The following is a 21870-nucleotide window of genomic DNA, read 5'->3' on the forward strand; positions in this document are numbered from 1 at the left end:
AATCATGTCTCAGAGTCAGCTTCCTGGGATCTGACCTAAGACACTAGAATCTCCCTCCTCCTTCTTTCATTTCTCATAGCTTCTTCATAGCTGGGCACTTGATCATTGCCTGGCAATAACAGAAATTCAGAGCATATGCTACCTGCTTCTGTCCACCTCTCAGCAAGGCTCATCTGGCAGGTACACACGAGGGCTCCAGTGACGTGTTTACATAATTCATTAGCACTAAGGCCAAAGTGTGTTCACCCAGCACCCACTGTACGCTCCACTGAAGCCCATGGGAGGGACAGGGATGTTGGCAGCAGGACCTAGTCCCCACAGGACCTCAGGATATCCTTTCCAAAGAAACAGTCGAATGAGCAGGTTTGGGAGGTCTGCCCAGCTGAGTCAACTGCAGGTATGTAGGCAGGCCTTCAGTAGCCCAGTGACTGCACACCCAGATGCCTTTGGATGGGGTGGGATTAGGTGAGTTACTTAACCCCTCTTAGGCCAATCAGACTCTCCTTCCTGATAGTTTACTTGGCTATGGAGTCTGTAGAGAAAAGCTGAGGTCTGTCCTAGAATCCTGAGACCTCTCTGTTGGGCAGATAAAATATATTATGCTCACTTTGTTAAAGATGGCGCTGCCCATGTGGAAGCCCGTTGCCCAGGTGATATTAGTTGCCCTTCCTGCTTGGGATGGGTATGATTATGTTAATATGTGTTGGGGCAGGGCTTTCACGCCAAAAGGTTTTAAAAGGAAGAGAGATCACGTTGTTTTGGGAAAAGAGTGATTACCTTCTAGGACCGTGATGGTGACCCTTTTTATAAAAACCACCCACTTTTGCAGTGCTGGTCAACCTGGTCCCTCCTGCCCACTAGTGGGCATTCCAGCTTTCATGGTGGGCCAATCGTGGTGCCATTTGGTTGCTCCACTACTGCCCACCATGAAAGCTGGAACGCCCACTAGTGGGCGGGAAGGACCAGGTTGACCAGCACTGCAAAAGTGGGTGGTTTTTATAAAAAGGCTCACCATCACAGTTCTAGGAGGAGCCCATGCTGTAGGAGAGCAGAGAAAGGCCACGTGGAGGAGAGGAGAGGCAGTCAAGATGGCAGAGTGCTGAAGGAGAAGCCAGTTTGTACAGAGTTTGTGCAGAGAGAAAGAGATGGGGAATGAGACTGGTAAGGTTAGAAACCTTTGATTCTAGGAAACCCGGATAAGTCAGTGGCTTTGGGAACCCTGAATGAAAAGGGAAGTGTTTTCCCACTGTGTGTATTTCTTGCCCGCCGGGTGCAAGCTAGGATGAAAGCTAATGGCCCACCAGTTTGTGGCTCTGTTATTTCATTACTGTCTGTCCAAATCCTATGCGAACCTGCATGGGGCAGGAGGCTGTGATGATGGCTGTGGCTACTGGCTTTACACTCTCCATCCTAGTTCCTGCTCCTCCTGAGGCCTGTACTTTTATAAGACTCCCCCCAGCAGCTTCAGGGAGCCTCATGCTTTTCTGCCTCTTGCAATCCAAGTCCACATAACAGTAAAGTTCAGAAGTATGCTGAACACCATGGCCACATTCTGGACAAGCACCTGAGACACCATTCCCCAAATCTATCCATCCCTAGAGCTCAGTATGTATCAGGTCCTGAACTGATGTTTGCTGATGAATGGATGCTGTGGTTACTGTGGGAAGATATGTTACAAGTAGCAAGAAACCCAAACCTCAGACTTGAAATACAGAGTCTACCTTGTTAAGGCCTATAGTGTGACAGTCACATGGTTTGTGTGCTGGCCTGCTCTCCTTCTCCCTCCAGAGACAAAGGAGCTGAGCAGAGCCTTGACCACTAGGTTCCCAAGGCCAAGCGTACCCTTTCATTGATCCGGCCTCTGCTGTGGGGGTGGGGAGCTTTTGCGTCTCCTTCCTGAAGACGGAGAAGTGGAGCTTCTGCGCTAATACTCCCTCCGGAAGCTGCCAGCCCCTACCCCCTCTGCGCAGAGCCATGGGGGGCTCACAAACACAAGGCAGATCACTGGCCCCAGTTTACAGAGTATGACACTGAGGCATGGGGCTGACAGTAGAGGACTTGCCCAAGGTCACACAGCAGGGAGTAACAGAGGGGAAACTGCACACCATCTGTCTGGCCTCAGGGCTGGGTCCTTTGCTCTGTGGCCCCTCCCGGGGTGACAGAGGTGGGAGAAGAGGCAGGGTGGGGCTAGCTCCTTCCAGGGCTGACTGATAGGGAAGGCAGTCCGTGCTGTGTCAGGGTCACACAAGGACCCTCTAGGCAACATTTTAGATGGGCCTTTTGTGCCTCCCAGTGCTTGACTGTGTGTTTTGTCATATACCATGTATGGAGCACAGAGATACTGCATTGACTGGGGGCAGAGAAGAATGGCCATGCTGTTCCCTGGTACTGGCCCACCATTACTACCAGGCCTGGGGGAGGGACAAGGACAATAGCCACACACAAGAGCTCCAAGCACCAAGGGTATTTTTTCACTTGGGACAGGGAAGGGCACCTGCAAGGAGACAGCTAGAGGGCTCTCTCTGGAAGGCCGCCAGTCCAGGAGGTGACCGCCTTGAACCACCCACCCTGCATGCTCGCTCTCGTTTACTGCTGGGATCCAGACTCCAACTACAGCAATGAGACCAGTTGGAACTTGTGACCTGCCCTCCCTAGACAAGGTTGGTTCTGGGCAGTGCCAAGGCTGGCATCACCATGCCTTGCATTCAGACCACAACAGCTGGTTCCTGAGCCATCCTGCTGGTTTCTCGCCCTCTTTCTCAGCAAAAGGTTTCGGGTCTGGGACAGAACGCAATTTCTCCCAATGCAATGTTCTAGCAGCAATCAGCAGGGAAGAACTGCAGACAGCAGCTTTCTCAGCTGATCCACAACTCCACAGAGGAAGGCAAATGTTCCAACACCTGACCAGCCCAGCCGAAACTCATGAAGGCCCCTGTCACTTGAGCCAGGACCTGTGACTTGGAGTAGAGATGCGCTGGGACACATGGAGGAACAGTGGAACAGCAGGAATAGAACCAAAGAGAGGACTTCTTGGGGCACAGGCAGCATCCTGTGAGGCACATGTGCAGGGTGAGGGCAGACTAAGGCCACAGGCTGGTCCCAGCCTCTCCCTGACTCTGCCATCACAGGCCTTCTTCTCTCCTCTTGCCTCAGCTGGGACAAACCCAGCAGCAGCCCAGAGATGAAGGGGAAAGCACCCCCCCACCCCGGGAGGCCTTGCCAGGCTACAGGCCGGAACGTTCCCGCCACCTAGTGGCAAGCCTGAGGTCCTCACCTGGAACAGCCACTGGAGTAGGGGCACTGGGCGGGTAGGTGCATCCCGATAGAGCTCGCTCAGGAGGCCGCTGCGCAGGAAGGAGAGCTGCTGGGCTAGTGGGGAGCTGTGGGGGGAGAGGAGCCAGGTTAAGGGGCTCCACGCCCATGATCTCTGGATGCCTCTCTCAACACACCTGTCTCAATAAAACAGGGTGGAGATTCTCGTATTTCAGCCTCACCGGGATGCTAGAATCACATCAGTCATTGTTGTGGACAAAAATTATTGTACAGCCCTTGATGCAAGCTGTCAGAAGGAAAGCCACTCACGTCATCAGTATCACTTGGTCCCCATGAGCACATCTCACTGTGTTTCAAACACACAACCAGATAGTACATTTTGTCCTTTCCGTTGGACAAAGGGGAAACTGAGGTGTTTACCAAAGCTGATTAGAAGATCTGAGGTAGCTTTGCGGACAATCCAGGAGTCACACATCTCAGCCTAGGGCCCCACTGTGGCTGACAGACAGAGTTACCAGTAGGGCCCAGAAGGGCCAGTGTCGGGCTCTGATTACACAGGGCTTTTCTGCCTGTCCTGTGTTTTTCCGAAACCTGAGAAAATGAGGGAATAACAGAAAGGGACCCGAGACAGAAATTCTGGGAAACAAATCACAAGTGAGGGTGCTGCAGAGGATCCTTCAGAAACCATGTGAGCAGTACTGGCCCAGAGTCCGGGGGACTGGCACTCAGAGTTACCATGTGCCTCTGGCCAGAACCTGCGGTTCCGCTCATGACAGGATCCTGTTGAGTCTCTCCCTACTAATAGCAGCTCTCAAAATCCGACTATTGATGTGGAATCCACTGGTGCCCGGGTGGACCATGGGGACCTACAGGATCTCAGGTCCCTCTAAACCAGGAGTTGAATGTTCTCTGTGGTTTTAGGGCATCTGGTGAGAGGAGCTTCAGAACTCACTCTGTAGGGTTGGCTGGACTCGGGCCCTGGGGAGGCTGGGTCTGCAGGAGGACTCGCCTACCAGCTGCAGTTTGTGAACACTCCTCTACTCTCTTTACATAATGTCCTAAAGGCAATTAATATGGATCCCAGGAAATGGAAATGTAATTTCATATTTGTTCTTTTTTTTTTAATGGCCAGACCCATGCAAAGAACATTTCAGACAGCATTTAAAATCATGACTCCAGATAGAAATTTCCTTGGTTAGCCCAACTTTCTTCTCCTTTTTATAATTATTTATTTATTTATTTATTTAATTTTTTTACAGAGACAGAGAGAGAGTCAGAGTGGGGGATAGACAGGGACAGACAGACAGGAACAAAGAGATGAGAAGTATCGATCATTAGTTTTTCCGTTGCGCATTGCGACACCTTAGTTGTTCATTGATTGCTTTCTCATATGTGCCTTGACCGTGGGCCTTCAGCAGACCGAATAACCCCTTGCTCGAGCCAGCGACCTTGGGTCCAAGCTGGCGAGCTTTTTGCTCAAGCCAGATGAGCCCGCACTCAAACTGGCAACCTCGGGGTCTTGAACCTGGGTCCTCCGCATCCCAGTCTGACGCTCTATCCACTGCGCCACCGCCTGGTCAGGTGTCTTCTCCTTTTTTTTTTTTTTTTTTTTTTTGGGTGACCGAGTTCAACGATTTGACACATATTTATTTCAATTCATTTCTTTTTTTTTTTTTTTGTATTTTTCTGAAGCTGGAAACGGGGAGAGACAGTCAGACAGACTCCCACATGCGCCCGACCGGGATCCACCTGGCACGCCCACCAGGGGGCGTTGCTCTGTTGCGACCAGAGCCACTCTAGCGCCTGGGGCAGAGGCCAAGGAGCCATCCCCAGCGCCCGGGCCATCTTTGCTCCAATGGAGCCTCGGCTGCGGGAGGGGAAGAGAGAGACAGAGAGGAAGGAGAGGGGGAGGGGTGGAGAAGCAGATGGGCGCTTCTCCTGTGTGCCCCGGCCGGGAATCGAACCCGGGTCCCCCGCATGCCAGGCCGACGCTCTACTACTGAGCCAACCGGCCAGGGCCTGTCTTCTCCTTTTTAAAAAGGATGTATTTTAATCTGCTAGGAACAGAATGCTTCAAAACAAATATTCTCCTCCAAGCCAAGTTGCTGTCTCCTTGAGTATGTTCAGGCAATTTACAAATTGTATATATTATTTACAAAGCATTTAAGTTCAGAGAAGAAAGCGGCGTTTCCCCTGTGTTTGTGAGGCTGAGCGCTCTAACGCAGACCTTTATTTGTACATACAAACATGTGCGTGCCCCAGGCTGCTGGCACACTGCTCTGCATGCTTGGTCACATGGACACTTTCATGGACAGATCCCATGATGCCCGTGTGCTTTGAGCACAGCACCCAAAATGCACACAATATCCAGGCAAACAAAGTCTGGAGGACCTCACAAATTGGCAGGACTTGGCCAGAGGTCATGTGGCAAGGAGGCTGGCACTCCCGGGACTCTGAGGAAAGTGACACTCTGCTGGGGGGCCTCCCGCCAGTGTCTTGGTAGGAGAACTGACTGTAGAAGCCCCCTTTGGCTCAGTAAACACATTTCCAACTGCTGCTCCAAGGGAGAGACAGCCCGTGGATTACAACTCCTCCCTTCTGCTACACCTACCTTGCGGCACTGCCACAGAAATAGTTGGGCTGCCTTTGAGTTCACGGCTGCTGAGTTAGGTTTGGTCTGTAAGACTAGCAAGAGACAGCAGAAAGGGTGGCTCAGCTGTGCCCTGGGGTGAGTGGCATTTAGGATCTTTGTGCCTAGGGCTGGATAAGATGTGAGGACTCACCATACGGACTCACTGGCCTGCCATCTTCAGTGAAAGGGACAAGGCAGATGGCATAGGTAACCTCCAGCTTGGGGGAAGGGCAGGAAGGCCTCACTGCAGACACTACTCTGATCTGAGCAGGAGGGAGAGTTTCACCTGGCAGTGGCAGGAAGGTGAGGCAAAGGGAAGGCTCAGGAAGTGTGTGCTGAACACTCAAAACCCTGACTCACGATTGATCATCAGCTCTTGTTAAAACGAGTTACAAAACCCCTCACCAGGTCCACAAATCAAGAAGGCAGATGCAGGGTCCATGTGGCCGACTTTGCCTGTGGCTAAGCTAAGTCTAAGGTCAGAAGTTATGCGAAGAATGTCAGAGGACCCTGGCGTGAGAGGGGAGGGAGAGCCTCTGCTACAGCACAAAGCCCCACTGTCAAACCTGGGGATCCCAGCAAAGGAGGTTCTCACCAGGACAGGAGCAGCTGGTCAGAAAATCGCTAACCCTCAGCTACCCGGGTAAGGACAGCTGGCCCCAGAACTGAGGGAAGGAAGAGGGGAAATTAGTCCAAAACAGAGACTTGCACAAAACAAAGGGAAAACACACAGGGGGCCTGTGTGGGCCCACATGTGGGTGCCTGGGCAGAGCTCGGACCTCGGCTGGACCTCCCATTCCTGATAGCACCTCGCCACATCCTCTAGTCTTTCTCTCCTCATCCATCCCAGGCAGCTGTCCCAGAGCTCAGGTCCTCAGTGGCTCGGGAATCCCAGGTGCTGGCAGAGAGATAAACACCAGTGTAGCTATTCATGAAGTATCAGTTTCTGTGCACTTGCCAAGTTACTCAAATGCAAGTTTAAAGGCATCAAAGAACAGAAACAAATAATGCTCAGAGCGCTCATCCCTGTTCCTCTTCTTCGTCTTTTTTTCCTTTGTTAAAATTAAGGGGCACCACCTGATCAGATGCAGGGACCCCAGCAACCCCTGCCTGTGGGCTCTGTATTGACAGGGACAGTTGCAGCCAGCTGGGCAGCTCAGTTCTGTCCACACTCTAACTGCTGGATTTATTTTGCAGGTTTCAACTTGGCACGCCAGAAGAAGAGGAGGAGGTTGTAGCAAAGCAGGGGTTGGGCCCCAGAGAGAGCCAGCACCCAAGCAAGCACTCAGTCCATGCTTTTGGACTGCCTACGTCCTCCTGCTGAAGCAGTCAGGCAGGGAGGCCCTGGCCTGCGCACCAAGCACCCGGGAACACACTGCAGACATGTGACCTGCAGGACAAAGGTGGATCCAGACACCCCCACGCACACTGCAGGGCCAGGGGAGCACCCTGAATAATCCACCAGGCAGTCTCCACCCTTTCCTGGGGCTCTCCTGCCTCCTGACAGGAAGTGGGCATGTCCTGAAGCTTTTCCACTTGGGAGATCAGATTTCCTTTTGAATTGCTGTCAAGGGAGGAAGAAAAAGTTCAGCACCACATACCCTACCAATGTTGTCATAAAGGCCTGTGACTTTGGTCTCAGGGAACTGACCTGAGGTCACACATCCAGCTGGGTGAAGAATGAGAGGGGATATCCTGTGCCATCTCCAATCCCACAGCTTCAGGCTCCAGGCTCTGGGGAGAAGGGTTCTTGCCCAGAAGCCTGTGCAGGTCCAGTCCCAGAGGACGTGGCCTGGTGCTCAGACGCCGGGGCTGCCCGCCCTGCTCCGCCATCTGAGACAAACAGCTTGCTTACTCTGTGCCAAGGTTTCCCACAGTGAACAGTGGGGGGAAAGATAATACTGCTTTCACAGAAGGGGGAGAAGTGACTGTTTCTAGAAGTGATTTTAAAAAAAACTGCACTCACTTTTTTCCCCTTCAAATGATAAAAATGGAACATGTTCATTATAAAAAGTTTGAAAACCACAGAAGAACAATGAAGAAAGTTTAAATACCTGTCATCATAGTGTTTTTTGTATGGCAAGAAATGGAAACACATTGCTTTTTTGAGAGATGAAGTGATCTTTTATTCTTCCTGCATTTTCATGTTTCCGGCTGCACACAACAGGATAATTATTAAAGAACTAGTATCTCCCACTCCTGTGTCTGAACTTGAAGTCCTTGGCAAAAACAGTAATAAAAGATGACCCCAAGGCTAACTGGTGACTTTCAGAAAGTAGCCCTTACCCACTGCACTGCAGGGGCCCCCTGACCTGATGTGTGGAGGGCATCCCTCCAGACTGCCCCTCGGATCTGAGGCACTGGCAATGGTTCCACTGTGCTTCATTAGCATGCCTGAGGGAGGAGGGCCTGAATTATTCCCTCCAAGGAGGCTGGCCAGCCACCTGGCCCCATTTGGCAGAGGTACTCTGATCCAGGTCACTGCTCCACAGGCCATCTCATCTGTCAAACACTTCCTGCAGGCCATCCAGCCTGGGACAGAAATCCTACTGTTGGCACAGACCGTGAAGCCACTCAGAGAGCCACCTTCCTTTCTCCTGTTGTCTACCCCCCCCCCCACCTCCTGCCCAGCCTGTCACTCGTCTCCTCTTCTCTCAGCTCTACTATCTTTCTCTCCCTTCATTCCCTTTTCTTCATCTCTTCACCAGATACCTTTTCAACTTGGCAAAGTGAACTTTTATCAATATTCATACACTCAGGCCAAACCCCCTCATACCACATCTAGGGGCATATTCCAGACCACCAGACAAACATTTGTGTGCAGGGCATTCTCCACACTATTATAACAGGACAAGTAGGAAATAACCTATATGCCAAGAAAAACAAGGACAATGGTTAACTGTGTCGGCTCACCGCAGTGCCATGCATGTCCCGAGCGGCACCTCGCTGTCTAATTGCCGTGTTCAGGCCTTGTTTACATCCTGATTTGAACAACATAGCAAACCATAAGACAGTTCAGGAAATCTGAACACCAAGATATTAATGTATTACAAAATTACTGTTTTTCAGGTGTCATAATGATATTGATGTAATGTCTAAAGACAGAATCCTGTCTTTTAGAGACACAAATGAAGTACGTACAGATTAAATTATATGTGCCTGGAATTCACCTGAAAACCAGCCGGAAGGGACAATGCTAGTAGGTAGGAGTAGAGATGGAATGAGACTGGCTTTGAGCTGATCACTGTCGAGCTTGAGTGCTGGGTACGTGGAGGGATGTTATACTATTCTCTCTACTTTTATGTATATTTGAAACTCTCCAAGATACACAGTTTTAAAGGAAACACATCTAAATGTGTCTTTCTATTATAAAATAAGGTGGATTTAAAATTAATGGAAAAACAGAAGAAAGCTCCGAATAGCTGGCAAAGAGAACAAGATTCCTGTGTTCAAGTCCTAACATGGCTGAAAAGGCCACAGGACCAGCCTGACCTCTGTGCTTCTCATGGGCCAGTGGGCCAGGAGGCTTCCTCTCCAGCCCCTCGCCAGCCAGCATGAGCACCTGGTGGGTGGCCACCATGCTGAATCTTGCTAATTATTTTTCAAGATTTTTTTTCTTGATTTTAGAAAGAGGAGAGAGAAAGGCAAGAGAAAGGCAGGGGAGAGGAGCGGGAAGCATCAAGTCATAATTGCTTCTTGAACGTGCCTTGACTGGGCAAAGCCAGAGTTTCGAACCTGAGACCTCAGCATTTCAGGTCGACACTTTATCCACTGTGCCACCACAGGTCAGACTGAATCTTTCTCATTCTTAGATGTACATACTCACAACTGCAAGTGTTGGATGCTACTGTCATAAAGTCCTTTCTTTCCCCCATAAAGGTTTTTTTAAAAAGCCCTTAAAGCGCCTGACCGGGCGGTGGCGCAGTGGATAGAGCGTCGGACTGGGATGCGGAAGACCCAGGTTCGAGACCCCAAGGTCTCCAGCCTGAGCGAGTCCTCATCTGGTTTGAGCAAAAGCTCACCAGCTTGAGCCCAAGGTCGCTGGCTCGAGCAAAGGGTTACTTGGTCTGCTGAAGGCCCGCGGTCAAGGCACATATGAGAACGCAATCAATGAACAATTGAGGTGTTGCAATGCGCAAAGAAAAACTAATGGTTGATGCTTCTCATCTCTCCGTTCCTGTCTGTCTGTCCCTGTCTATCCCTCTCTCTGACTCCCTCTCTGTCTCTGTAAAAAAAAAAAAAAAAAAAAAAAAAAAAAAAAAGCCCTTAAAGCAACATTATCAATGGTTATGTGATAACAATCATGAATTTACTTCCAGAGAAGTGAAACAAACTGTCCTAATGTGATGCGCAGTGTGCTGGTGGCTGAGTACAAACTTTTCAGTGTTTGTATCACACACAGATGAATGTATTGTGTCTTTAACGAGTAGATTGCAGTGACAACGACATGCTCTGGAAACTGCTGAATGGCCTATAAAGTGGCTTCAGTGTTGACGGAGACATAGCTCCAAAGGGGTGTTGGAGGAGTGTGACTGAAGTTATTCCAGGAAACTCATGTGTGTGAGGAAAAAGCAGTATGAGGCCCTGGCCGGTTGGCTCAGTGGTAGAGCGTCGGCTTGGCGTGCAGAAGTCCTGGGTTCGATTCCCGGCCAGGGCACACAGGAGAAGCGCCCATCTGCTTCTCCACCCCTCCCTCTCTCCTTCCTCTCTGTCTCTCTCTTCCCCTACCACAGCCAAGGCTCCATTGGAGCAAAGTTGGCCCAGGCGCTGGGGATGGCTCCATGGCCTCTGTCTCAGGCACTCGAGTGGCTCTGGTCACAACAGAGTGACGCCCCGGAGGGGCAGAGCATCGCCCCCTGGTGGGCATGCCGGGTGCATCCCAGTCATGTGCATGCGGAGTCTGTCTGACTGCCTCCCAGTTTCCAGCTTCAGAAAAATACACACACACAAAAAAAGCAGTATGAGTATGTAAATGCAGTCTGATACTTGCTGAAATGAAGATTTAAAAAAAATTAAATATTGTTAGATATGTGTGGCTATTTCATCCATATCTCGTAAAAGTTGACATATTCAAATGGCCCAAAACACAGCTTTGGATTGGCTCCTTTGGGGTGGTCCTAATTGCTGGGCTCCATGAGGGAGGGGCCTGGTCATGCCGCACACTTACCTGAGGAACAGCCCTTCCAGGTGGTTACGGGGCTTCAGGTGTGAACAGTCCAGGATGCAAGGCAGGGGGTGAAGCCTGGGTAGAAACATCATTTCTCCTGGATGTACTGGCGGGATGACCTGCAAGGGCATGGAGAATCTCTCCACCAGCCTCCTGGCAAAGCAAGGCGTGGGAGAGCTAGCATTAGCAGGTGCACCTGGCTGCAGCTGGGGTCTGGATGGGGAACTAAACTAGGGGGCACAGTATCACCTGCTGGAGGAAAAGCCCACGAGATGCAGACTAAGGAGCCCTTTCCTTTCTAGTCTGTCATACACCTGATCCCTCCCTCAGGGTCTAAGTCCAGGAGTTGGAGGTCCTGGTGACAACCCCAGCCCCACCTGTCAGCTCCTTTTAGTTCCATCATCCAACAAGCAGGTGCCAGAGGATGAGTCAGGTGTGGGCTGTCCTTGCACTTCCCACTGCTCTCCAGCAGGTGGACAGGCCACAGAGCTGAGACATGGGTCAGCCAGGCTCAGGGAGAACATCCGCGCCATGAAGGAGCCCAGACTCTTCTTCTGGGCGAGGGTTCTCAAGCTCCATGATCAGGAGGACTCCCCTGGAAGCTTCTAAAATGCAGATGCCCAAGCCCCACCTGCCCGTGAGTCTAACTGGGTAGATCAGAGCTGGGCCCATGGACAGCGGAGGAGCAGGGAGAAGAGGGTACACAATCCAGCTATATCGGAAGGGTACACACTGTCGGGACTAGTGACCCAATAAAGAGGGAATGGGGAAAGGGAGGTAGGTGGGTAGAAGTTAAAGCTGCAGAACAAGAAGCACGTGTGTGTGCATGTGTGCATGCAGTCACACATATGTAGGTGTACACACAGAATTCATAAACATACACAGCACCGCACACACACCTGACACATCCAACTGTGATCCAGGGTGAGCCCTGGGCAACAGGATTTTTTTTTAATAGAATTTTTTACTTTTTTTTATTTATTATTTTATTTTATTTATTCATTTTAGAGAAGAGAGAGAGAGGGAGAGAGAAACAGAGAGAGAGAGGAGAGAGAGACATGGAGGAGGAGCTGGAAGCATCAACTCCCATGTGTGCCTTGACCAGGCAAGCCCAGGGTTTCAAACTGGCGACCTCAGCATTTCCAGGTCGACGCTTTTATCCACTGCGCCACCACAGGTCAGGCTGGGCAACAGGATTTGAGGAAGAGGAGGCATTTCCTGTTTACTTCATAAAACTGTGTTCGGCTGGATTTTGTAATGAAGTGATATACATTTAACACTAGTAACACAAATTAAATTAACCACAAATTAAACCAGTTGTGGGTACTGTATCCCCTCCTCTTACAGAGGACTGCCCACACCCAGGTTCCCAGCCAGGCTGAGACTATGCACTCAGGGGGGACAGCACTTGGGACTCCCATTAGGATCTGAGACTCAAGCAGCTGGCATTGGAAGTGGAGCAGTGGTGGCTGCCCACTGCTGGTCATGTGAACTGTCTTACTTTGTGCCAGGTGACCCAGTGCCAGAATTATAGGGTCGCCCTGAGGATGAAATGGTACAATGAAGGGGTGACACTGGGCAGATTCTGATCCTGTAGCCTTTTGGAAGCAGCCCAGGAAAACCACTACACAGATAGTAAAACAGTTTTCTATTTTGTTAATTTTTTTGCTGTTTGAGTATGCATGGTTTCTGATGTTTTTATAATTTTAAAAAACCCCTTTAGAAAGAGGGACAGACGGTGCAGACAGACAAGAAGGGAGAGAGATGAGAAGTATCAACTCATAGTTGTGCTCCTTAGTTGTTCATTGATTGCTTTCTCACATGTGCCTTGACTGGGGGGCTCCAGCAGAGTGAGTAACCCCTTGCTCAAGCCAGCAACCTTGGGCTTCAAAGCAGCAACCTTTTGGGCTCAAGCCAGCGACCCCGCACTCAAGCTGATGAGCCCACACTCAAGCTGGCAACCTCGGGGTTTCGAACCTGGGTCCTCAGTGTCTCAGACAAATGCTGTATCTACTGTGCCACCGCCTGGTAAGGCATAAAAATCTGTAAGAAGTAGGCTCACCTATAAAATGGTCTTAACCCTGTCCCCAAAACATTCCTCAAAGGGACTTTTGTGATATTCATGTCTGTATGTCATTCAGAGTTTTGAGACAACCCTCACACATCTAATTGAGGATTTCCTGTGTAGCCCAGAACTGAGGATAAAGGATGCTGTTGTGGTTTAATGTCTTCCCTCCCCTGCCCCAGCACACACACAAGGTCTTTTAACTTGTAGGAATAGAGAATGTAGGACATCATCCGTTCAAGTACCAGGCAGTGCTTAGCATGCGAGCAGACAATCTGTTCAGGATGCTCAGGGTCCTTTCTGAGGGGGAGCTCTGGCAATTATACGACTCCTGGTCACAGGCAACTTGTTTGCCAATGTGACCAGCCCCCAGCCTCAGCTCACCCCCTCAGACCTACACTCCTCCAAGCTCCACACCATACTCAGGGAGGAAGAGGCTGATGGCTTTGTGTATCAGGGAGTCATTTTCTTTGAAGAAGAGAGTCAAACTGTCCCATCAAAATGATCCCACATCAAAACCACAACCTCAAACTGGCTGTTGTCAAAAAGGCTTTCTCAAAGCACAGTTTGAAACTGTCACGTGCCCAGAAAATGGTCAGTGATTTGTAAAGCCTAAAACCCATTCTGTCTTAAGCCGATCGCCCAGATAACTCCCTTCCTGTGAGGATTTCAAATTACCCATACCATAACTTCTGGAATCCTAGATGTGCACAGTGGGAAGGCAAAGAGCTAGAATCATTATTCTTGCTACAGAGACTTTTTTGTTGTTGTTACAGAGACTTTTTAAAGGTTCAATTCCGAAGCCAGCAAGCTGGGAACCTGGAAACCAAATCCACAGGCCTCAACATAGAAAAGTGCTCTCATCACTTATGAGGTCACCAAGGCCTCTGGCCCAAACTCACTGGTCCCACTGTCTTTACACTCAGCACATGTGTGCTAGGATGCATCGTGTGACTTGCATGGGACCCTTTCCCTGGGGTCTCTGGGCAGCATGTGAACAGTGTTCAGCCTATCTGATCACTTGGATTTGCACAATGAGAACTGGTACTGGTAGAAGGCAGGGGCCCCAAATCTAGGCCAGGTCTGTGGTGACTGCTGCCCGGTTCCACAGTGAGGTCGTACTGCAGCACAGGCATGCTCACTCAGTTGGCACATGGTCTGTAGGAGCGTTCTGCTGTGCCAGCAGAGCTGAGTAGTTACAACAGAGACTGCATAGCCCTCAAAGTCTAAAATAGTCACCAGTTACAAACTTTCCAGTTACTGTGAGGATCCCTGATCTAGTCCAGAGATGATTATCAGAAAAAAGCAAATGGCCAGCCAAGGTGTCACTCATAATAATCTCTGGGTAACAATGACATTTTGAGCTCCCCAAGAAAGTCCCTGTGCTATCACTCAATCTCCCTCAGTAGGAGAATGTCAAATGCGAATTTCATCTGGCGCTGCGTGGACCTATGCTGAGTAAACGTCACTCAGCCTTACAGGAAAAGCAAAGCCTGGACAGACAGAAAGCCAGGGTGTGCTGACCAACCTGCCCCGTCACATGGCTAAGGTGGCTCCCCTGTTACAGTGCACCCCAGCTCCTCCGGGCATGTGGCTCCTGAGGGGGGGGGGGGTAGGAGGAAGAAAGGAAAGGACAGGCAGAAGGAAAAATGTATCCTGATGCCACTTCCCCGTTCAACTACTGCCCATTTTTCTCCTGCTCTGCTATGAAAATATTCCAATCAAGCCTGCCCAAAGACATCCACCAGAGCTGTTCCTGTCGAGGTCAATGTGACCTCTATGTTGTGCCGTTGGGCCCATCTCTTCTCTCTGTATACAGCCTCCCACAGTCATCTCACTCAGATGTGTGGTTTTAAATGGTACTTATGCATAGAACTCTCGAGCTCGCCTCTCCAGATGAGACATCTTTGCCACCTCTTGATCTGTCTCAGGGATTACCAACATGAACTCCCGATCCCACCTCACCCCCTAAACCCCCACATCACGAGTCTTATCCCAGACAACTACAGACTTCTGCCTGCTTAGGCCCAAACCCTTCAGGACCCCTTGACTACTGTCCCCCAGTTTCTCCTCAACACAGTGGCAGAGGGTCCTGCTCAAGTGAATGGTGGCCGTGCACTCAGAGGGGAAGCTCCAGCCTGAGTCCCTCTCAGCCTCCCCCGGCTGTGCCCAGGACACCGGCACACCACAGTGCTCTGGTCAGGGGTGCCGCGGAGAATTGCTTCTCATCTCTTTCAGGCCTCTGCTCAAATGTCATCAGCTCAAGTCTCCCAACCCTCCCAGCAGCCCCGATGCCCCTCCCCACTTTATCCTTTCTCCCTCACACTTGTCACACAGTTTCATTTAGCTGGTTCACCATTTGTCTCTCTGCCCCTAAAGCAAGTGATACAGGGGCAGAGATGTCTGTCTGGCTTTCTTCCTGCTGTATGCCCCAAGTCTGTAATAGAGCCTGGTACCAGGTTAACACTCAGGAGATTTTGGATGGATGGATGGATGGACAAATGTACCGTCAGACAGACATACAGGCAACAGATAACAGGGCATCCTGAGGGTCGAGTCAGCTGTACATCCTTGAGACTGGAACAGATGAGTGCCTCTCCCCCAGCCATGGGCCAGCCCCTCCACCTGCACAACAGCATGGACAGAAGCCATTTTCTTGTCCCCAGCAGGGGAAAATGAAAAATGTCATGTGGCTGTATTCTCCCCTGTAAAGCCAGTTTTTATTTAGACTGTGGTTTTGTGTAGTTATTGTACCAAGAGATCTGGTTCTATAAATGAGGGAGGACAGTTGGGGCCCAGCAGGCCATGTGCTATATCGGCATCTTCAAAGGCTCACACTAGACTCTGACACACAGTTGGTGAATAAAGATTTCTAGAATCAATGAACGAATGTGGGTTTAAGAGAAGGCAGCAGCCTGACCTGTGGCGGCGCAGTGGGTAAAACGTCGACCTGGAAATGTTGAGGTCGCCGGTTCGAAACCCTGGGCTTGCCTGGTCAAGGCACATATGGGAGTTGATGCTTCCAGCTCCTCCCCCCTTCTCTCTCTCTCTCCCCCCCCCTCTCTAAAATGAATAAATAAAAAATTAAAAAAAAAAAAAAGAAGGCAGCAACCTAAGAACTCATAAATGACACAAATCACTGGCTGAAACTTCTCCAAACCCAGATTGTGGCTCATTGAATCCTTTACCTAGAGAGATGGGTGCAGGAGTCCTTCCCTCCCAACTCCCCGTACCCTCCCCAAGGCTCCTCTGTGTACCTGGTTGCCCACCCCTACTTATGTCCCCCATGTGTCCCCTTTCTATATCCACTCCCCCAACCTGTGCTCAGGTGCAAGAGGCAAGTCCTCCTCATCAAGATCCAAGGAGTCAACACCAGGACAGTCCTGTGCCGGCAGCTGCTCCCACTCCTGCTCCAGGACCTGTTCCCTGCAGGGAGACGAGAGCCAGCAACAGGGGTCAGTTCTGCTCCTGGTGGGCTACCCAGCCCACAGGGACCCCCCAAAAACATGACGAGGCTTAGGAAGGAGAGACCAGGCAGTTGTATTGCCCTGCCTCAAAAACATTTTATTCAGTGAGAGGAAGGGAGGCAGAGAGACAGACTCCCACATGCACCGCAAATGAGATCCACTCAGCAAGCCCCCTAGGGGGCAATGCTCTGCCCATCTAAGGCATTGCTCCATTGCTCTGGAACTGAGCTCTTCTTAGCACCTGAGGTGAAGGCCCTGGAGCCATCCTCAGTGTCCCGGGGCCAACTCGCTTTAATTGAGCCATGGCTGCAGGAGGGGGGGAAGAAGTGAGAGGGAAAAGGGTAGAGAAACAGGACATCCACACGCCAGACCACTGAGCCAAACTGCCAGGGCCAAAATCATGTATTTTTAATTGGGGAGGAGCTGCACTCATAGACTGTGTTACCTCTAAACATGCACAGATGAGCAGACAAGCCTGGAAGAAGACGATTTTCGCTCCACACTTCAAATGTCCTTTTATTAGTGGACCTTGCTTTGGCACTTAATCACTTTTTTTTTTTTTTTTTTTTTTGTATTTTTCTGAAGCTGAAAACAGGGAGAGACAGCCAGACAGACTCCCGCATGCGCCCGACCGGGATCCACCCGGCACGCCCACCAGGGGCGACGCTCTGCCCACCAGGGGGCGATGCTCTGCCCCTCCGGGGTGTTGCTCTGTTGCGACCAGAGCCACTCTAGTGCCTGGGGCAGAGGCCAAGGAGCCATCCCCAGCGCCCGGGCCATCTTTGCTCCAATGGAGCCTTGGCTGCGGGAGGGGAAGAGAGAGACAGAGAGGAAGGAGGGGGGGAAGGGTGGAGAAGCAAATGGGTGCTTCTCCTATGTGCCCTGGCCGGGAATCGAACCCGGGTCCCCCACACGCCAGGCCGACGCTCTACCACTGAGCCAACTGGCCAGGGCCTTAATCACTTCTTAATACACAACGGCCTGTGCCTTACCCTTTTGCTCTTCCCAGGGTCCAGCCACGCTGATCAGGAAAAGCCCTGTGCTTAGGCTGCCCAGAGCTGGAACACATGGCCTGCCTCTGCCTCAAATGACAACCCTCCAGATCCTACTCAGCCCTCACCCTCTGTACACTGTGCCTATAGCCGACATTTCTCCCACTGGCCCCTGAGCACTTACATCCCTTTTTAATTGATTCCTACCACAGGCCCTGCTGCCCACCATGATCTTGCCTGAGTCCCTACTTCCTCACCTGCTCCAGCCTTCTCTGTCCTTGTCACTCAGGCTGTTGAGGGAGCCCTGACTACCTCTCAGCCCTTGTCCTGCCACTCCCAGCACTTGCTCTGGCTTTGCCCACAGGTCCTCAGTTGTCCAGCCTAGGCCTCTGCCTTTTTTTTTTTTTTTTTTTTTGACAGAGGCAGAAAGAGAGTCAGAGGGACAGCCAGGGACAGCCAGGAAAGGAGAGAGATGAGAAACATCAATTCTTCATTGTGGCACCTTAGTTGTTCATTGATTGCTTTCTCATATGTGCCTTGACCAGAGGGCTACAGCAGACCAGGTAACCCTTTGCTCAAGCCAGTGACCTTGGGCTCAAGCCAACGACCATGAGGTCATGTCTATGATCCCACATTCAAACCAGTGGCCCCGTGCTCGAGCTGGTAAGCCTGTGCTCAAGTCAGATGAGGCCGCGCTCAAGCTGGCAACCTCAGGGTTTCGAAACAGGGTCCTCCACATCCCAGTCTAATGCTCTATCCACTGTGCCACCCTCTGGTCAGGGGGACCTCTGTCTTGAGTTCAGATCCTCCTAGCTAGCCACTGACTGGATGGTTTCCAGCTGAACATGATCAGGCTTCTCTGATGTCACGGGTACAATTCTGAATTCCTCTTTTCCACACGGCACCGCAACTAGCCACCCAGGGCCCCATCTCATCACCAGTCATCCTCTCTCTTGCTCTTCCCATCCATTCTCCATAATGTATTTTCAGTGCTCTTTCTTAAACACATTACCTGCTTAAATTCTCTGATGACTCTACCTTGTGGTAATGAGGCCCCTCATGGTCCAACCTCATTCACATCATGGCTGCAACTTCTGCTATGTCCACCCCCAACATCTGGGACCAGGAGGTCCAGTCCTGCTAGCCAGGAGAGTCATGGCCTCCCCTACAGACCTTTACATTGTGCAGTTACCCTGCCACCTTCCCAAATCTTCTGATCCTCTTAAGTTCGGTGACAAGGACACCCCTGGGGAGCCTTTTCTGATGCCCAGGTTAAGTTATGTACCATTATTCCAGGCCACTCCATAGCAGCTTTACAGCCCAAGAAACACTAGAATCATCATGGTAATTTCCAGGTTAGCAGGGGCCTCTCTGTCATCTCTGTATATTTAGCGCCTGGTCAGGGCCCAGCGCAGAGTGCAAGCCTCCCAGTGCTAAACAGTTGGTGTCTTCAACACCACCTCCGCCTCCCTAAGGGACTTCCAATTCTGACTGGATGTGACTTTGGCCTTTAGAATCTAACTTCTGTGTGCGAGAAGGCTCACTGTAACACAAAGGAAATCGCAGAAGGGAAAGAGGTGAAGTGCTATGGGAAAATGAGCAGGCCATGTTCCAGGGTTGGTGCAGGACAGAACAGCCAGAAATGGTGCCTGCTGTGGAGGCAGGAGTCTGGCTGGACACCTGTCACAGCCAGCCCCTTCACTACTACTAACACAGCACCTTAGGGAACTGAAAGACTATTCCCTCCATTCCCCAAACTGGCAAGAACTGGGCAGAGGAGAGTCAAGACGGAGGAGGAGCTGGGATGAAGGCTGTGTATGTAGAGGGGTCTGAGCTCTCTGCTTGGTGATGCCCTCTTTGACCTGGCTGCTGTTCTGCACGTTCATTATTAATTTGAGCACACAGAGCCTCCAGGGGGCACACTGTGGGGAAGGTAGGCTGCTTTACCTGGAGAGGCATTTGATAACATGCCTTAGAGGATGACCGCTATGAAATTACTGCCAACCCCACAGAAATGAACATCCTGTGATGGACCCTTTCTTGCACTCACCTCTTCTCCTGCAGTAAGTAATCTAAGTTGTTGATGTAGCTTTCAGAGGCCCCGGAGGTGAACTGGAGAAACAGGACATGGGAATGGGGAAGAGAGAGAAAGTAGAGGGAAAACAGAATAAAATTTAATTAAGCCCTTTGTTTACTTTTCTGAATACGCAATCCATTCACGACTAAAGATAAAAAGCTTAAAGGCATACAGTAAAACATCCTTCTGCCTTCCCTGCAGGCATGCTGTCAGAGACACTGTGCACAGCCAAGCAAACCTAACGTAACACAGACCCCTCTCTAACAGAAGTGTAGTACCCCATGTGCCCCGTCCTGCCCTTCGCACCCAACAGTATGTCTGCAGGGTCATTCCAGATTAAGACTTCAAAGACAACTTTTTTTGAGAGAGAGATTGGAAGGGAGAGAGATGAGAAGCATCAACTTGTAGTTGTTCACTAATTGTTTTTCATACGTACCTGGACGGGCTCCAGCCAAGCCAGTGACCTCTTGCTCAAGCCAGCAACCTTGGGCTCAAGTCAGTGACTTTGAGCTTCAAGCTAAGGACCTCTCGGATCAAGCTAGTGACTATGAGTTCTTGTTGATGATCCTGCACTCAAGGCAGGGACCCCACACTCAAGCTGGTAGGCCCGCGCTCAAGCTGGAAACCTTGGGGTTTTGAACCTGGGACCTCAGCATTGCAGGTTAACGTTCTACACACTGTGCCACTACCAGTCAGGAACTATTAAGATAGCCTTAAAAATATTTTCAGCGTACTCTGATATGTGACTACAATATAATTTATTAGTTTCTTAGTGGTGGGCATGTCAGTGACTGACAATCTTGGGCTATCACAGGCAACTGGAGCCCTAGTTTTAGGATTCATTTCCTTACATGTCCCCACAGCCTACCTAGCAACAGCAATTTAGTTCCCTCATGAAGTTCATCACAGAAGTGCCCATTCAGGAATCCAGGCCAACTGGATCACAGTCAGCTCAAGTCTCTGTGCCTGACTAGCCCTGTCCTGGCTCCAAGGTCCTTCCTGGAGCCATAATCTCAACCAGTGCTGTGAAAACCTTAACGGGTCCCCTGCAAGAGGGGGCATCAGGGTTGGCACCATGAAGCCATCTCTTACCAAGGTAAATAAAGGGAGAGGGGCACCCTAGCCTTTGGTGTCCAAGGGCTTTGGGGCTGAGAAGGGATGGTTCAAAGGAAGTGGGCAAAGAAGGACAGTGGGGTATGGCCAAGGACAAATGGCCAAAAAGGGGTGGCTTGGGGATGGCAGAGGAGAGGCGACCAAAGAAGGGTGGCAAGGAGAGGTGCTCACTGGCTTACCATGGTGCAGGTACCCACCACTGGAGCTGCAGCCTGCTGGCTCTGATCTTCCCTGTTCCAGAACAGCTCCTCTAGTGAGGCCAGGTCCCCCTTGGTGGCTGAGGCCTGGAGCTTCTGCTCTAACTCTGCAGGCACCCAGCATGCCAGTCTCCTTGTGCCCCCACACCTGTGATCTGGAGCCCCCCTGCCAGCTTGAGGTGCCCTCGGGGTCAGGAACTCGACAGGCGGTGGGCTCCAGTCAGTGGGGAACATGTCCCCCGTGGCCTGCATTTTGGACTTCTTCAGCGACTTCGGAGTTGGAGCTGAGGTGGGGCTGCAGAGGCATCGGGTGGGCCAGCAGATCCCTTGGTGCTGGGGATGGTCAAAACCACTGCGTTTCAGGTTGGGAAGAAGGATGGGGATGGCGGCAGCTGCCTGTACCCCTGTGGAGAGGATGAATACTGTAGTGTCCACACCAGACCACTACCATCCCACCATGCTGGGTGAGGAGAGGGTCAATTCTGGACCGCTTGGGGAAGATGCCAGGGGAAACCTCAGCCATGGGTTTCCTACTTGTTTGTGATCCCAGACCTCGGGAGGGCTCTACCTATGCAGGTGAGCGGCACCTACCTTCTCTCTGAGGAAGGGATAGCTCAGTCTTCTGGAATCTGGCCATCTGAAAACTTCTGGGAGTTTTGTCCTGGAAGGAACCACCTGTCAGATGAGGTGAGCCTCCTGAAGAAAGCTCATGTTCTGGGACCCTAGGTTTCCAGAGAGGAGGGCTCAGGCCACTGGTACCCAGGAGGTCATCCCCTTCCAGTTCTACCCAAGGACCAAACACATGCACCCTGAAGATTAAGTTGCTGAGGTGATGAGGGCTCGATCCCACCTCTTATTTCAAGGACGTGATGGGCAAGTGTAAGGAC

The 21870-nt window shown here is 51.0% G+C and overlaps 1 protein-coding gene across 1 annotated transcript in view; it reads right to left on the minus strand.

The window, feature by feature from the left end:
- Window positions 1-21620, minus strand: part of FAM178B (family with sequence similarity 178 member B) — a 104300-nt gene extending 82680 nt beyond the window's left edge. The window contains exons 1-6 of the mRNA XM_066264841.1: window positions 21575-21620; window positions 20966-21387; window positions 19647-19708; window positions 16456-16563; window positions 11073-11225; window positions 3275-3380 (exon numbers count right to left, since the gene is read on the minus strand). Of these exons, the coding sequence (XP_066120938.1) occupies window positions 3275-3380; window positions 11073-11225; window positions 16456-16563; window positions 19647-19708; window positions 20966-21387; window positions 21575-21620 (897 nt within the window). The remainder of the gene's footprint in view (window positions 1-3274; window positions 3381-11072; window positions 11226-16455; window positions 16564-19646; window positions 19709-20965; window positions 21388-21574) is intronic.
- Window positions 21621-21870: the final 250 nt, after the last annotated feature.

Source organism: Saccopteryx bilineata, chromosome 3 (assembly GCF_036850765.1).
Source record: "Saccopteryx bilineata isolate mSacBil1 chromosome 3, mSacBil1_pri_phased_curated, whole genome shotgun sequence".
Lineage (NCBI taxonomy): Eukaryota > Metazoa > Chordata > Mammalia > Chiroptera > Emballonuridae > Saccopteryx > Saccopteryx bilineata.